The sequence below is a fragment of the Eublepharis macularius genome, chromosome 2, assembly GCF_028583425.1.
Source record: "Eublepharis macularius isolate TG4126 chromosome 2, MPM_Emac_v1.0, whole genome shotgun sequence".
NCBI lineage: Eukaryota > Metazoa > Chordata > Lepidosauria > Squamata > Eublepharidae > Eublepharis > Eublepharis macularius.
In genome coordinates, this window is record NC_072791.1 from 33,485,147 (window position 1) to 33,503,484 (window position 18,338).

Sequence of the window (18,338 nt, forward strand, 5' to 3'; positions counted from 1 at the left end):
GACAAAGGGAGCTCTGACTCTTGGAAGCCTATACCCTGAAAAATCTTGTTGGTCTTTAAAGTGCTGCTGAACTCAAATCTTGCTAGCCTTGACTAATTTATTTAAATAAAATGGAACAGTCCCTTGTATGACTCCCTATCTCCTGGGAGGAAACGGGACATTAAAAAACCTAGCTCCTTTTTATATTGTCCAGCAGTGCAGATGGGATCACGGTGAGCAACCAGTTGTAAGTTATCTGCCTAAGGTGCTTTGCTAGCTGAGCAGGCATCAGCCCATCCTTCCTCTTTGGGGCAGAGCAGGGCTTGCCGTCATTCCAGAAAAGCTTTAAAAACCAACTCCTCGCTGCCAGTTACCCGGGTGCTTACTGCCTCCTTTGTAGCCCAGATGGACATTTAGCAGCTTCTGGCACTGAGGAAAGTCTTGGGAAATAATTTCTGTTAGCTCTTTCCCCATCAGGCATGTCAGAAGTTTGCTTTTCAGATGTTTTTATAAGCTTCTCCTTAATAAATTGATATGGTTGAAACTAGTTTTATACCCCCCAAATTCTCAGTAAACATTTTATATGATACGTATTTTTATACAAGCAAGCTGATATTTGAAGCAGTTCTCAGAAGAAAATTGTATGTGGGGGGGTATTGTGATTAAACTGTTGCATCCCTATTTAAGTGGTGAATAAATGGGCTTATTATACATTATATTATTTTTTCCCCATTCTTGGAATCCATTAATCCATTCAGTTCCTGTTCCTGGCATTTTCTTTATAATTTTTCTCTCTCACTCTTTTTAGCTTCTGATTCCTCCACATCTTCATCTCTCTCAAGAAAAGAATCTCCTCTCCACCTGTTCATGTCTTCTCAGTCTCCTCACCCTCATCCCAAAACTGATACCTTTGTCTGGCCCTATGCAGCCAATCCATGCTGTGACCACGTTCCTGGGCCCTGCGAACCTCCACTCTGTAAACCAATTTCCTCTTTCTGATAGGCGTGTTAGTTTGCTCTCTGCCTGTGCTTCTGATAATCTCTGGAACTGCTAAGCACTGCTTGCACGGAACTGTTCTCGAACACCAAGGTTGTTTGGTAGGACCAGTGCCTAGCTGTTTGGATATATTTGATTAATTATCATGGATCTTTTGGGAGTTCCAGTGTTCTAGGCCGCCGTATTCCATCTTAACATTCCTCCGTATTGAACATTTTAAAAGGCCGTACTGTGAAATAAGCCCCACTGCTCCAGCCAACCCGAAAGACCCACAAATTGCTACTTAAGGGGACCACTAGGGGGCACCATTGCCTCCTTAAGAGCACAAAGCAAGCTCTGGCATAAGGAACTTCTGCAACATCATGTCTGGGGCAATAGCAGCGGTTCCCATAACAGTGTCAACAGCCTGTTGCATTTAGGATGGATTCCCAACGCTGGTGTCATGCAACAAAATAGATAAATATTTTAATTAAGATGAATAATTAAAAAATAACTGAGCAAGCCTTGCACCAAATCCTAACTGCCCATATCTGAGGACTATCTGTTTGGGTTTTTTTAACGGGGCACAGTCACTCTAATTGGTGGGCTTAGAGTGGAGTAACTCTGAATTGTAGATTTTCACATTAAAGTTTTTTTTTATGCACCCCTAAAAACATTTGTGGGCTGTGTAGGTACATGTGCTGTGCAGCTCTTTGTCAAGCACATATCATGGCAAACATGGTATCTGAGAACTGCCACTGGATTAAAGAAATCACAGGGCAACCTGATCCAACTAAGACATTGTCACTTTGGTAGTGAAGGACAGAGATCCGTGGGGCTTCTTGCCTTGGCAGCAGAGCAGCCAGACCATTGCAATGCTGGGTTATGTAGGGAGACCTGGATATTTTGCAAGGGAGGGCCAGAAAATATCTGCAGCTTGCAGTTCAAGCCAAACACATACAGGCCAAGGAGGGTCCTTCACAGCCCAGCAGGCAGTCAGAAGTCTTGGAGTGGGGAGAAAGAACAAACCATTGTGGAGATGCCATTGAATCTTACCTCTCGATATGTGGCCTTGCCATGCTAACTCTACTCCATGCACGTATTTGTCTGAACAAAATACCTGAAGTAGTCCTCAGAAAACTGGCTGTTCGTACAATATGCGTGTGGGAGTTCAGTCTTCTTGACCCCAACTTGTTAATAATATTCAGGGGGGAAATTATCAGTTAATGTTGCCTTTATAAAGGTAGTTTCAGGTAGGTAGCCATGTTGGTCTGCAGTAAAACAGCAGGATTTGAGTCCAGTGGCACCATGGAGACTAACCAGATTTTCAGGGTATAAGCTCCCATCTTACTAGGTTTGTTATCTTCCATTCATTTAGAAATGTTGGAGACTTTATTGAGCAGAATTGGTGAAAAAAGATTATTTTAGACTGGCTTCAAAGCATTTTATTCTTTTGCTCTGCATTTTTGGCTATTATAAATTGGCTTACTCTATGCAATTGGGTGGTTCGGTGCGGGTAAAGAATCCTTGTCTCTGGCACAGAATTAGATGCACAGGTGCGAGAAAGTAAATCACAAAGGAGTGTGAATTAATCAGGTCACAATGCAGTCGGATCCCATTTCAAATACTCTCTGAAAGGATAGCTCTTGTGCTTAATATTAATGCTTACTCTGTTCCCACTTGTTTGTTTAGGGCTTTTTATCATCTTGGTTCTTCACCATGACCTTTAAGAACATTGCACCTGAATAAAAAAAATCTGTACCCTGTGCCGATAAAGTGCTAGGTTGAGGTGGTAGAATTCTGGACTGGCCCGCATCAAACTGCAGGCTTACTGTCATATTTTTGAACGTTCATGAATGCAAAAGAGTCTCTGCATGTAGTAAAATGACACATTTGGAGAAAATGTCATGAAACTTTTCTCACTCACATGCTAATTGACGGCATGCAGGGAAGGCCATTTTAAAAAATACATCTCCTCTGCGATCTAAAATGGTGCACTTCAGAATTCAGTTACCATATTCTGCTCAAAATTTCTCTAATACGTAATTTATAGTTCTGTTACAAGCCTCTGACATGTCACCATCAGAATCCAGTGTTGGTAGTGGCCCTGGAAGCAGAGTGATTTAATTGAAAGTTGAATGCTGCTTTGAACCTGTGGAAACTATTTTCTCCCACTAAGGCTTAGGAAATTGTGGATGGACTTCTGCTTTGAAAAATATTAACGCAATTTGATTAGTTGGGGAAATGTTGGAAACAATTTCCTTTTAAAAACTGAACCTCTGTCAAGCATATGGCTGTAATGTACAGCGGCCCGTGTAGTATTAAATTGTTTGCTCTTGGTGAGGACGGTGACTCACTTGGAGCTCGACCGAGATGAAAAATGAGAAGTTAATGAAATGCAAACATAGGGAATGGGCCCTGAATTTTCCGCCTCCAGTGAAAGCCACAGTAGCCATGAGAGAGATGTTTGTGGTACATTTTTTCAGGAACTGAATAAACTATGATTCCTCTCCCCTTTTTAGACTTTATATGAGTAGAAAACAGTGCACCTCCTCTACAGTTTTCTTCCTACAAATATGTATACTCTGTTAGTTTTCTGTGTTCTGTTTCAATCTGACACAAAGAGTGATGGAGCACACCCCCTTTTCCAAATTCTCATTGAAAATTTGCCAAATTGTACAGCCTCGTCTCAATATCTTTTGGAAACCAAGAAAAAAAATGGCTTACAGTTTGAAGGTTATCAGAAGTGTATTTGCTTTTTGTGTAATTCTAGTTTTATAGCTCTTTATCCTTTTGTGATTTTAATTTGTGGTTTGATCTGTTGTTTAAAGGCAATCCTCCAGACGCTTACTTTCATGGTTTTTTCTCCCTTTTTTCAGTTTGTAAGTAGCATTTACTATACAGGTCTATTCCTTAACTTTCTAAAGATGTAGAAATAACCCCACTGCACCCACCCACCCACCCACCCTTTTCCACCACAGAATGTAAATGTTGTCCATTCGTCATGGAGGTTTGACAGTGTGCAGAGCAAAGCTGCTGCTTTTTCAAGTCACCCCTTGAGGCTGTAATCCTTACGAGACCTGGATGCGCTCAGCGAGCTCTAGACTGTGTGGTTTTAAAAGAGGCAGTATTAATTTCTGGAGGGCTGCAAATAAAAGAGTTTTGGGAACGGGCTTGAAATTCTTAATCGACCACATCTATGTAACATTGCATTGATTTATCTTGCTAAGTTTTATCCTCTAGTGACGTTTCTCCCCTTATACTATTGCTTTTCCTCTGAGGAAGATGCAGAACAGGAGGATCAAGGGCAAATTGGAGAATTTTAAAAAATGTTAAAAGAAAATGAAAAATTACCTCTTTCTAAAGTCTAATTCTGCAGTATAATACATTTGATTGTATGCCTGTTAACATTTATTTCCTTATTTTCGTTATTAGCCACCTATATTTCTTTATTAACATCCATTTCAAGGTGAGATAGACTTTGACCCAAATAATAAGGGTGTTCTGTGTAGGGGGGCCAGGGGGGTATGGTTGTTTCATGAACCAACCCTATGGACTGAATGGAAATTTTTCTTCATTTTTTTCCCCCTGATAGTGTGAAAAGCCTCAAGAATCACATCCTTAACTCATGTTATCTGTTTCCCAAAATGCTGACAAGCTGGGATTGGGGTAGATGAATTGTTACGTATGCTAATAAAGCCTTGTGGGATTTTTCAGAAGGAAAATACCTCTTTCATTTAGTCTTGCAGAAAGTACTGTCTCTTCTCCTAAAGAGTGTGTTGCTTGCATTGACATACAGATCTCTGCATGCTACACATTTTGTTGTTCATGTGCTTTAATGCCTGCCCTTTTTTCCCCCGTGCATGTGAACTCTGATGCATGTTTTTACCTTGCATGCTTTGGCTCAATTCCATTCCTTTCCTCTCCTGAAATTAAGATACATTTTTCTCATGAGATTTGACTGAAAAGCAACTTTCCATTTTGTAGCAAGGAGTCAGTGAGCCTATGAAGGTTTTGCATTATATGATTTAACTATTTCATCATTCGTTTGTCATAAGGAAAAAAAACTACAGTGGGAAGTCGCAATATGCACATTGTATAAGATGTGGATATTTTCCATAAGCCTTCCAGTAGACATAATTCAGCCAACTTCCTTGTTGTTGGGGTTTTGTTTGTTTGTTTGGGGGAAGGTACGTTTTGCTGAAATCGTCCAAGTTATCAACTGTTCAGAAATGGAAGTCTCAATGAATTAAATGCCAACAAAAATGCTGACAAATTCAGTCATCACTTTGCCATGATGACAGGTTTCCTCTGTTGGTCATCCAAATTGTAGCAGATGCCTGTTGTTGAATGGAAGGATTATAAAATAAAGCCGTTCAAATAAAGCATGAGTTCACCCTAAATACAAACACAAAATTCAAGCCTGTCACTTGATCATAGAAAGAGATGAGGTTGGTCTGGCAGGACCTGTTGGGGACAAATCCATGCTGACTTCCCCGTATCACCTCATTTTCTGTCAGATGCTTGCAGATTGACACCTTTAATATCTGTTCCAACATCTTCCCTGGGACAGAGGTCAGGCTGACTGGCCTGTAGTTCCCAGGATCATCCTTATTCCCTTTCTTGAAGATTAGGATGACATTTGCCCTCCTCCAGTCTTCCCGCACATCACCAAGAGGCCTGGAAGATGATCAACAAAGGGTCTGCAAGCTCTTTCAAAAGAGAAGGTGCACCCCATCTGGCCCAGGGGATTTGTACATATCCAGTGCTCTGAGGTGCTTCTCCACAAGTTCTCTGCCCATTTCAACCAGCAGCTGCGAACCTATGCTTTGCCTACTACCATCTCTAGGTGGGCCTGTTCTCTCCTTCAGGGAGAAAACTGACGCAAAGTAGGCATTGAGCCTTTCTACCTTAGAAGGTAGAAGACAATGCAGTAAAAGCAAGCTGATGCATACATTAAGAATTGCAGCAGACCACAGTCCCGTCTCTTATAAAAGCAACCTCCTGAGCTGTTACTGCAGTTCTAATCCCTTAATAAAAATGCCTTTCTGAATATTTCTCTTTTTCACCTTCTGTAAAAGGACAAATAAATAAATGACAGAAGTGAGGGGGTCTTCCTGGCATCCTCAGGCAGGCTGTTCCACAAGGTGGGAGCTACCACAGAGAATGTGAATGAATGGGCTGGTGCCGATGTAACCCATTTGCAGGGTAGTCAACTCAGAAAGTTTTGTTCAGGCGAGCAAAGCTGTTGTGGCAGATCATAGCAGAGCGACGGGTCCTGGAGGTATGTGGGTGCAAGACCATTAAAGGCTTCGAGGTGATCATCAGAATCTTGCATTAGACCCTGTAACTGATTGGTAACTATTGCAGAATGGGTATGACATGCATTTTTTTGCCTAGCACCTGATAGTAACTGAGCTGCAGTGTTCTGTACTGACTGGAGTTTCTGAGTTGTCTTCAAGGGCAGACCCATGAAGAGTGTCTGCAATAGCCTAGCCTTGAAGGAACCATAGCATGGATCCATGTGGTCAGGTCAAATGAATCAAGGTAGGGGGCCATGTTCCAGGCTAAATGAAGCTGGAAGAATGCTTTTTTTTGCAGCTGCATTAACCTGCTTCTCCAGCAATAACACTGGGTCCAGTGTAACTCCAAAGCTCTTAACTGCCAGCTGAACCCCATCAAAAGTTGGAAGCATAACTTCCTTCAAGATTTCAGCCTTTCCAACTGACATCACCTCCCTCTTGTGCTTTAGAGAAAACATTCTAAATTCCTGAAATATTTGGAGATCACATGTGTGGCCACCACTGCGCATACAGTGAAGTAAATAAATCATAAAGCAAACAAATAAATCAACACTTCTGAAGGCTTAACCATGTTTAAGCCATTAGGTGTGGGATCAGGGTTGCAAAGAATGTGGTTCCCCCCCTCCCCTGGCCCTTCTTTCTCGAATGTGCATTCTCCAGTCTTCCCTTACCTAATATCAGATACATCCGCATCAAAAGTTAATGCGTACTTACTAGCTTGATGAAATCTGTTTAGTTTTAACTGCCATCATTACTATATGTGCCAATACATATAAAAGTCCTTTTGTTGGCACGTGCCCTTCCAATATTTTTGTCTGTACACAAGAAGTCATTAAATACATCATGACCTCATGTACAAGCTAGGAATACCTCTCCATACACCCAGAGAGCATGTTGAGTTTATTGTCAGTCTTCTGTGCAATCCCACAGGGTACTGTGCACACTCAGACCTGCTGATTAGTAGGCTCTGTAGCTTTAAATCTGTAAGATGATGTCTTCCTCCGTCTAGAGTGCGTGTACTGACAGCGTCCGATACATTTGGCGTCCCTGAATCTAAGTGTTTCTGGGACATCAGATCTGCCCAAGTTAAGCCTCAAGACACCCATCGGATCCAAAGTTGAGAGCCATCTTCAACTCCATTGACAGTAGGATCTCATTCAGATCCATCTCCAGAAGGATCTCATTTGCCAGAGAAGGGAGAGCCAATTCATAGCACCTCTGAGGCTCTGCCAAAAAAGGCAAAGACAAAGTCTAGGCACTCAAGTAAACATAAATCCTCTCATTGTCTGAGGAACATTGAGCCCAAGCCCAGATCTGAGTATGTCAAGATCATTGGAATTCCCTGCACTCCTTCAGCTCGATCTAAGTTTTCTTTGATGTATTCTTTGGTGGATGAGGGTGAGTTGAGGAATGGACTAGATCCGATTTCTCAAAACCAAGGACATATACCCCACCAGGAATGTTGTGCCATCAAGTGCCTAACTTGGTATCCTGTTGCATGCCTTAGTCTACCAACAGTGATTGGGGTGATTTCTGTCACCCAGAATTACTTGGTTCCATCCTGGATCTGATTCTCCTGAAGTTCCATCAATACTCTTCATGCAGAACCCAGCACTGTCCTCCATGGCATTCCACCTTTCGAAGTCGGAGGTTGTGTTGGGTGCCTTGGATTGGAGCCCTAGTATTCCATTGGATCCACCCTCTGATGAGTTCATGGGGGGAAGGGAGCCATTGTCACCAACAGATGACTTATAGTTCTACATTGAGCAAGTCCTGTGGATGGCGAAGCCAGCGGACATAGGTGTCTCTTCAACTGAACCCAAACTGAAGGACAAAATCCTTCAACACACATTCAGGGAACCTTTTCCTTATCATTTTCCCTATGATTGAAGAGTTTATAAATCTAATGTCTGCTTTGTGTAAGAATCCAGTATCCATTCTGGCAATGTCAAAAAAAGCAGAAGGGCTCTAGAAAACTAAGGAGGCCAACTGTGCCTTTCTACCACGCACCCTCCTCCCTCATCATTGCTAACAGAGGAGATACAGTCCATACATTCTCAGGGCACACACTCTATGCCCGCAGATAAAGAGAGTAAGAAATTGGATGCCGTCAGTAGGAAGATCTACACTTCATTGGCACTCAACATCAACATTGCCAGTAATATTGCTATAATGGAGGCATACCAGATATTCCTGTGGAATAAAGTGGCTACATATAATGAATACTTACCTACAGACAAACTCTGGTCAAAATAACCTAGGAGGAGGCACTCCAGCTATCAAAACAACAGATTAATGCTGGGTGTAATGTGGCTTGTATCCTCCGTCATCCTCAGAAGGCTTGCCTGGTTATTATCCACTGTGCTTCCTATGGAAACAAGGAGCAGAGTGGAAGATATGCTTTCGAAGGCCAGACTCTGTTTTCTTTGAAGTCAGACGAATATCTGTCACAAAAGAGAGAGGACAAGAAAAATGCCAGATCCTATGTGATCCTATTGCCTTTGCAGTCATAGTGCTCAAAAGCATTCGGAAAGCAGCAGCAGTACAGGGGGTGGCAATTCTGCTACCAACCCTATCACCACCAGTATCCTCTGCATCGTCTGTACCAGTCTCCTCCGACCCAGAGTCAGAGAAGGAAGCCTTCTCATAAGCCCGGCAAGGCCCACAGGCTCACGCCACCAAAGATCAACTCAAAGCCAGAAGCACCTCTTCTGATTAAAGGATCAGTAGCCATTGAGCCAGTTGACCTTGTGCAGCCTTCGTCAGAGGGATACCATTATAGGACATCTGCAGATACCTTCATAAAGCATTATTCCCTGGATGTCCACACCAGGGAAGATGTGGCTGTAGGACAAGCTGTTCTTCGATCCCTGTTCTTGTGAAGAGCACTGCCTGCCTCCTATGTTAAGTGGCTTTCTAATCTCCTATGTGGGACTGCATAAAAAACTGACAATGAAAACAGGTTGCACTTAACCGTAACTGTTGTTCATTGAAGTCTTCTACCTCGCTGTGCTCTTTAATACTTATCTTAAGGGTTCGACAGGTCAGGAGAGACCAAAGGTAGGAGCATTTCCATTCCTAGAGCTCAGGAAACAGCCGTGCATATACTCTAGAGGGGAGAAGTCACACACCCCTTACAGATTTAAAGCTACAGGACCTACCAATCGGCTGGCCTGTGCGTGCACTGTCCTGTGTGTGCCTGCACAGAAGACTTCAACTAACAACAGTTACCTATTGCAACCCCGTGTTCTACTCCCCACCTTACTCCCAACTTCTTTACCCCACGTCACATACTGTTTTGTAGGGCTTACCAGTTCGGTTCCCACTGCAGCTCACTAACCCCCTCAAAAGCTTTTCCTAAAGCTTTTGAGGGGGTTAGTGAGCTGCAGTGGGAACCGAACTTGGAAAACCACATTACATGTGCAGAATCCTTCATGCTGTTCTTTGGATCCAAGACTGACGAGCATACTGAAGTCCCAGTTCAGTGGCAGTGCATCCTACACACACTTAACAGAAGAAGTTAAACTTGAGATTTAAGTTCCAAGCAAACACATCTGAAGAACAGGGTGCACGTGTTCAACATGGGTCCAGAGAGAAACGGAAATGGATTATATTGAAGTTGTGGAAGAAGCTGCTTCAGCACCTTTTTGCTATTCTTTAGATTCTACATTCCTCTAAATTAAAAGTAGGGCACCTCTTATACAGCGTAGTTTTTAGAAAGCTCTTGTGACTACAAGGGCTGTGGGGCAAGCTGAAACTCCGTAAACAAAGCTTTCCTCCTCTGCGTGCCAGGAAAGGTTTTCAGTCTGCTAAATTTCTGCTTGACATGCAGCTGTTAAAGACATAGGAGCCCTACCAGACCTAATAAGGAAATAGTTTCCATAGGATGATGATGATGATGATGATGATGATGATGATGATGATGATGATGATGAAAAATTGGGTGCATTTTTATCTCTATTCTTAATTTTCTGTCAAAGAAAACCTAGAATGTGAGTACATGTACTATTGCAACATGATGGAAAATGTTCAGCTGTCCCCCTTGCAAGCACATCTGATGCTTTACTCTTTATTCATATTATTTTGTGACTTAGGTTTATTGATACTGATTATGAAAACTTGTATGAAATGTTCAGCTCTGATGCATATATATGTATGTTATGATGCCAGGTAACATATTTCAATAATTCATTTTGCAGCCATATTAACTTTAAATTAAGCACCTCTTTAAATGCAGCAAGACTTTTACACTTCTAGATATTGTGATAGTCACTAGTGGCTTATGTATACCACTTTGCATTTCTTTTTACAACAGAGAAACAGTCCAGGCACTTCTAAAAACAATAAAATAGAGGGGGGGGATGCCAATGTTTTAGTATGTTATACATGTATTAACATCTAGAATATTTACATTTTAAAGAAATGGAAAGATTATAATATATACAGGTCAGATTTTCTTTTCTATGCTATAAAAAAATAAATTAGGGGTAAGTGTCCATTCTGTGCACTCTTCCAGTAGTTAATATTGGTGATTAAGTGATCTTTACAATTTGTACAGTTTTCATTGGGTTCAGGGACGTGTTGAGATTCTTCTATGTAATTTAGTTTATTTTAGTCCATCTATTATTATCCTCAAAATAGATTGCTGATTTTTGCTGATTCCCCCCCCCCCAAGAAGCAATGACTAGCTTTGGGGAGCAAAGTCGTAAGGGTGGGAAGTGACATCATATAGCATCATCACAAACTTCTTTGGATCATATTGCTTACCTGTGTGTGTATATATAGTATGCCTGTGATTGATAGAGAAAAGCTTTGTGATTCATAGCAGCTGCTCAACTTTCATCAGTCATTTCTGCTAATAGTAATTTGATTGCAGGCTCACTAATCCTAACATTCTGAGGATCAGAAAAAAACCTTGTAAGTTTAGACATGTTTAGGTATTAGTAACACATTTACATTGTGAAAAGAATGAAGAATTGAGCATGTGTGACCCTCTTTTTTTAAAAAAAAATTGTTTTGTGTTGTTTTTCTGTTGTTTTTTTTACTAATGCAGACTGTTTTTGTTACCTCCGCAGGTTCAATTCATGCCACATCAATTGCAGCCTCCAGAGTAGAGCAGGCGCTGTCCGAGGTAGCCTCTTCCTTGCAGAGCAGCACTCCCAAGCAAGGCCCCCTGCATCCTTGGATGACTCTCGCTCAGATCTGGCTTCATGCAGGTAAATGGGAACAGCTGCTGTTTTCTCTCCCTGCTCATTAGCTACAGGATTCTATATTCATTTCATTCAGAAGGCCAGAACGTTGTTATATGTCAGAGGTTTTTAAGGATACATTTAGAATGTGGCATTTTGTTACATTTCAAGACAAGAACGTTGTATGTTTAATTTACGGAAAAAATGGTTAAGGGAAGGGTGGCATTTCGTACTCAGAACGTTGACTTTTTTCACCCTCCCAGCTACTGCTGTGGTTGTGTTAAGTCATGGACATTTAAAAGTATTTCATTGGAAATTAAGTCTGACAGTGTTTTGCTGAACTTTAATCTGGCATTATAATGGAAATGTGCAATTTGGAGAAGGTGAGCAATTGTAACTTTATGCAAAAAGATAACCTTTTAAAACTTTTTTACAGACTGGAAATGAGGGTAACAGTAATATATTTCTATGATACGTTTTATGTAGATGCAGCAGTATTTTATTTCAGCAGGGCAGTCGAGATTTTGGTTAGATTTCTTGCGCCCTGCTTCTTAAGCAAGAGACGGGGGGACTGAGAATCAGGATTGTTTGGTCACACATCACTTGGCCACTCAGGACCTTTAAAGGGCTATTTTCAGTGAAACATCGGTGATAAATCACTTTGCACTAAAATAAAGGAACCTCCACGCGCCACCCCCCAAGGTGTATATATTTCTAGGCTGTTTCATTTTAAGCCTGCAGAGTGGAGGCTCACATAAAAGAGAGTTTACATGTAGAAAACAAGGCTAGCAGGGAGGACACTTTAGGCTGGTGTTTCCCCAATATGCTTTCTTTTTAAAATGAGGAGTATTCTGTGAGGTGGACTTACACATACAGAGTCAGTTCATTATCTGCAGTCCGACCTGCACAGGGCTTTTGCTCATCTGTCTTAGCTCAGGGGATCCTTTCTGGGGATGTTTATCTCAAACATTTTGTAGTTGTCTACCAAAGTGGTATAGATGCCGCGATTAATATCACAGAGTTATGGGTTATAATTCTGTGAAGTGTCCTTGGAAACCCTGGGCCACTCAATATCTCTCAGCCTAATCTACCTCAGAGGGTGGTTGTGAAGATAAAAGGATCTGGGGACACTTCTCTGAGAATAAAAATGTAAGAGATAATAATATTTGGAAATAAGCCTCACTTATTTAAATAGGATTTACTCCCAAGCACTCGTGCATAGGTTTGTAGTCTTAATCTCTTTTCTGGGACAGTAAATTGATGGCTAAAGTATTTGATGTTTTAAAAATCTCTAACAGACAAGGCATTTTAAAAATATCAATAACTTACAGAGAAACAGCAGTAAAATCAGCAAAATCAGAGAATCAAACTCATACTCAGTGAAAGCCTACGTAAGTACACCACATAATAAAACGTCACATAACTATAGGTTAACACTGTTAATCGGTAAACTCAGCCCAGCTATACAAGGCAGAAATTTTCAACTAAAATCTAGTTAGAAAACCAAGGTTTTGCATCTTCTGAGATAGGAAGAATCCTGGGGGTAAGGAAAGAACAAAGAGGTTTCAAACCTGACTTGAGTGGAAATAAAAAGCCATTCAATATGACCGTCACCTGCAGGCTGTTTCCCATTATTCATAAGCACTGATGCTTGTATTTCATTTCTCCATGAAATGGAGTCCCCAGCATATCTTCTCCAGAGTTTGCAATGCCTGTAGCATCTTCAGAAGATGTTGTTGAATTTATATAGGAACAAGTAGGGGACCTGCAAGGACTTGAGGGGGGCATCTCATTTCCCCCTCAATCACTTATTTCCTCTTCTTTCCCTGAAAATTGCCCTGTTCCAGCTTCTTATTTTCCTTCCCATTCACCAGCCAGCCTACCTTATCCCCCCTCCCCCCTCTATCTTCAGCTTTTCCTCCTTCCCTGACCCTGGCAGCCTCTGCCCAGGAAAACAATAACCCAGTTGTGCAGTGCTAGCCACCAGGCCCAGGCCCGAATATGAGGCGCCAGCTGCTGGGTCAGGCTCAGTTGTCTGGTGCAGGCCACCTTGTCGGGCTGAGTTGCCTGGTGGGAAACTGACTTTTGTGCAGTGGCTGATGTCGAATAGTAGTGAGTCACCAGGCAGTCTCCTCTAGACCTGGGTGAGTTAGTGATACTGAGTCAGCTGTTGGTTGCTGACAGGCTTGGCCCTAATGAGTCATCCCTCCAAGGCAGGAGGGGAGGGGAGCAGGGGTGGACTGGGTGGCCAAAATAGCCCTGAAAAGGGCCCTGTCCCACCCCCGCCTTTTTGTTACAGAAAGCAAGGGTTGAATCCTGGCAGTATTGTTGTGGTTGCCTAGCAGTCCCCACAATGGCCATTGAGGGCATTAGTTACTTAAAAATACTGGCACTGCTCCTATTAATTTGGGGTGTTTTAACACCCCCCCCCTGAGTTTTTTTAATAGATGTCAGATCTTTCTTCAAACCTGGGGTTTTTCTCAGGTTTATAGAAATATGTTTTGTCTGTTCCTGGCTCCAGTCTCTGGATTTAATTATCCACAGATGGGGCCATGTCCTCACGCAGAAGACCCACAGACACTTGCAGGTGGAGCATCTCATTTCCTCCTCCACCACTATTTCCTCTTTTCCTTCCATGAAAATCCCATTTTATCCCCTTTTCCTGCATCCTTCTGTCTTTCCCACTTAGCAGCCAGCATACCCCCTGCCTGTCCCCATCTTCAGCTTTTCCTCTTCCCCTTCTCCTGGCAGCCTCTTCTTGGGAAAACTCTGTGGTTCCAGCCTCCAGGCCAGCTCCAGTTGCCCAGTGGGGAAACTGCAAGGACTTATGGGGGCACTCACTTTCCCCGGTATAAGCCTCCCTGCTCTGCTTCCTTTTTCCTCCATCTGGCAACCTTCATATCCTTATCTTTCTATGCTTCCTTCCACCCTCCAACCAATCTTTTATGTGCCCCTCCCATCTTCAGCTATAATTATATTTATTTACTTCATTTATATCCTGCCTTTCTCTCTGAAGAAGTGAACTGTGGCTCACAAAAGCTCGTACCCTATCACAAATGTTAGTCTTATAGGTGCTGCTGGACTCTTGCTCTTTTTCTGCTGCTGCAGATGGACTAACATGGCTACCCATCTTGATCTTTCTCTACAATGTGAGAAAGCAGCTCCCCTCTCCTCCATTTTATCCTTACAACAACTCTGTGGGATATGTTAGGCTGAGGCTGTGGACCAAGGTCACCCATTGAGCTTCCATGACAGAATGGGGATTCAAACCTGTGTCTCCCACATCCTAGTATGGAATTCTAACCACTACACAACATTGTCTTTCATGGGGTGGCTGCTGTAGAACAGTAGCAAGCAGCCCAGCCTGGGTAAGTCATTCAAGTTGCATGATAGAAAGTTGTTTGGTGGCTGCTGCCAAGCCTGGCCCCAATAAGTCCTCCTTCAAAAGCCAAGATGCTGCTAGAAAGGGCCCTTTCCTGTCCCTCTGCCTTTTCCTGACTGAAACCAAGGTTTCTGTCTTGCCTGGCAACAGCCCTTGAGGATGTCTGTTTCTTAAAGTGACAGACATTTCTTTTATCATTTTGCAGGGCTGTGACCCCTCCCCCCCCGCCACACCTCCTGTATATTTTTTTAGATTTCAGATGTTTCTGCAAACCTGGAGCTTTTCTCTGGTTTGTAGAAAAATCTGTCTTGGCTGCCCATGATTCTAGTCTCTGGATTTAAGTATCTATGGGTGGGGCTATGCAGACGATTAGATTTATTAATATTCAGTGTTTTAAAACATTTAATTAGTGTTGATCTTCTGTTATTTTTTTACAATTCATATTGATGGTTATATCTTGGACAATTAACATTTTGCAAAAACATGTTTATGGTTCTGCAGGTTTAGAAAACATAAGGATATTAATTTCCAAAATGACTCTGAAAAAGACTTCAGTTGTATCATTTGGATTCTTTTACTTTCCTATTCAAGATCTTGAATCAGGGTGCTTTATATAATACTGTTGCTAATTTGACCTTTTTAGTTTTTCTTAACCATTTGGTATTCAGGGTCCAAGGACAACCTCAAATCTCAGAGGTTAAAATGTGTTATTGATGCTTCTTTTTCAAACCACCCTCCAATGTTTATCTTACTGTGCATCTACAAACTCAGAAATCTAATCCTGTTCCCTGTCAATCAAGAATGCTTCTGCAATAATTAAAGGTGTAAAAGTAATAGGTCTAAAAGAATAGTTATGTCCATATTCATGCCCTTTCCCTACTTAATTAAAGATGAAGCAGATGTTGTGAATTTCTTCTGCACATTTAAAAGGAAGCAGATTAATGTGCCTAAATTATGCATGAAGGTAAATACTTTCACAGTGCACATTCTTAGGACAAAAGTACAAAAGGTATTATTGCCATTATAAGTTCCAAGCAGTGGTAAATAATGCAGCTGTGGAGGGCAGAGAATGGAAACGGATTCTGCTGTGGTCTGAATAATGCGGCAAACAGAGGAGCTGTTCCAGTTCTTCACTCACTCCCACTATTATAGTTGGCTTGGATTTAAGTAAAGTTAAAAGTATATTCAAACAAAAGTTGATAAAATGTAGTACTGGGGTAATATTTTTTACAGATCACGTAAGTTTAAATCTGCCATGTTTTATTTTTGCTTTAAAATACACAGCTTTAACATATTTTCACAGCGCATGGTAAACAGTCTTTGTCAATTCTACCTTTCTTAATGGCTAGTTGAGAGTCAAAGGGGGTAATCATAATATCTGCCTTAATGTGTAATTTATCAGTCAAAAGGTGCAATTTAGAAAATGCCTTGACATTCCTTTAAAATAATACTTAAAAGATGGTTGTTGGGGGTTTTCCGGGCTGTATTGCCGTGGTCTTGGCATTGTAGTTCCTGACGTTTCGCCAGCAGCTGTGGCTGGCATCTTCAGAGGTGTAGCACCAAAAGACAGAGATCTCTCAGTGTCACAGTGTGGAAAAGATGTAGGTCATTTGTATCTACTCAGGAGGGGTGGGGTTGAGCTGAGTCATTCTGTAAGAGTTTCCCAGGGTGTGGAATGCTAATGGCGGGAGGCTTCACTGTAACCTGAGGAGGTTCTTTTGCATATGGATTGGTGCTTGATGTGCTAATCTTCTCTGCAGGGCTATTGTCGGGTGTGGAGTGTTTTGTTGGCCTGGTGTTTTTCAGAACTGGAGCCCATGCTCTGTTCATTCTTAAGGTTTCTTCTTTCCTGTTGAAGTTTTGCTTATGCTTGTGAATTTCAATGGCTTCCCTGTGCAGTCTGACAAAGTAGTTGGAAGTGTCCAGTATTTTGGTGTCCTGGAATAAGATACTGTGCCCTGTTTGAGTTAGGCTATGTTCAGCCACTGCTGATTTTTCAGGCTGTCCAAGTCTGCAGTGTCTTTCATGTTCTTTTATTCTTGTCTGGATGCTACGCTTTGTGGTCCCGATGTAAACTTGTCCACAGCTGCAGGGTATACGGTATACTCCTGCAGAGGTGAGGGGGTCTCTGCTGTCTTTTGCTGATCGTAGCATCTGTTGTATTTTTCGGGTGGGTCTGAATACTGCTTGAAGGTTATGCTTTTCCATAAGCTTTCCCATCTGATCAGTAATTCCTTTGATATATGACCAAGGTATCCAGGAATGAGAGTTTTCTTTAAGATTCAGTCCCACTCCGACCCATTGTGAGTGCCATTGGTTCACCGACATATGAATTAGCTAGACATCTGGCAGATCTCCTGCAGGACCACATCGGGAAAACCTCGTCTTACATCAAAGATTCAGCAGATTTCATCAACAAAATCAGTTCTCTGAAACTCAATCCACAAGACATACTTGTCAGTTTTGATGTTGTATCCCTGTTTACCAAGGTTCCAGTAAAAGACACTATTGCACTGATTAATCAGATTTTCCCAGAGGATGTAACAGCCTTATTCCATCATTGTCTGACAACCAGTTACTTCCAATGGGACAACGAATTCTATGAACAGATGGATGGGGTGGCCATGGGGAGCCCACTCAGCCCAGTTATAGCAAACTTCTACATGGAACATTTTGAAAAAACAGCTCTAGAATCAGCACCCCACAAACCCAGTGTATGGTTCCGGTTTGTGGATGATACATTCATCATTTGGAGCCATGGGGAGGAAGAATTGAGGGAGTTTTTGAATCATCTCAACAACATCCACCTGAACATACAATTCACAATGGAGAAAGAAAGTGAGGGAAAACTCTCATTCCTGGATACCTTGGTCATCCGCAAAGCAAACTTTCAGTTAGGTCACAAGGTCTACAGGAAACCAACTCACACTGATCGGTACTTACACAAAAACTCCAATCACCACCCCCGACAGAAAAGAGGCATAATGAAAACATTAGTGGATCGTGCAAGACGGATATGTGAGCCGCGCTTTCTCAATGAGGAAATTAATCATCTAAACCACGCACTTCAGGCAAATGGCTACTCCAGAAATGAAATCCGAAGAGCAATCAAACCCAGGATGAATCAAACAACCAAGGAAAAACAGTCACCTACAGGAAAAGTGTTTTTGCCATATATCAAAGGAATTACTGATCAGATGGGAAAGCTTATGGAAAAGCATAACCTTCAAGCAGTATTCAGACCCACCCGAAAAATACAACAGATGCTACGATCAGCAAAAGACAGCAGAGACCCCCTCACCTCTGCAGGAGTATACCGTATACCCTGCAGCTGTGGACAAGTTTACATCGGGACCACAAAGCGTAGCATCCAGACAAGAATAAAAGAACATGAAAGACACTGCAGACTTGGACAGCCTGAAAAATCAGCAGTGGCTGAACATAGCCTAACTCAAACAGGGCACAGTATCTTATTCCAGGACACCAAAATACTGGACAACACTTCCAACT

The 18,338-nt window shown here is 42.0% G+C and overlaps 1 protein-coding gene across 2 annotated transcripts in view; it reads left to right on the forward strand.

Moving 5' to 3' along the window:
* TTC7B (tetratricopeptide repeat domain 7B) overlaps window positions 1-18,338 on the forward strand; it is a 180,253-nt gene that overhangs the window by 124,040 nt on the left and 37,875 nt on the right. The window contains exons 18-20 of one of the 2 annotated variants that reach the window (XM_054972775.1): window positions 788-955; window positions 3,786-3,836; window positions 11,333-11,473. In XM_054972775.1, coding sequence (XP_054828750.1) covers window positions 788-955; window positions 3,786-3,836; window positions 11,333-11,473 — 360 coding nt within the window. The remainder of the gene's footprint in view (window positions 1-787; window positions 956-3,785; window positions 3,837-11,332; window positions 11,474-18,338) is intronic. The other variant, XM_054972774.1, reaches the window with a different exon arrangement.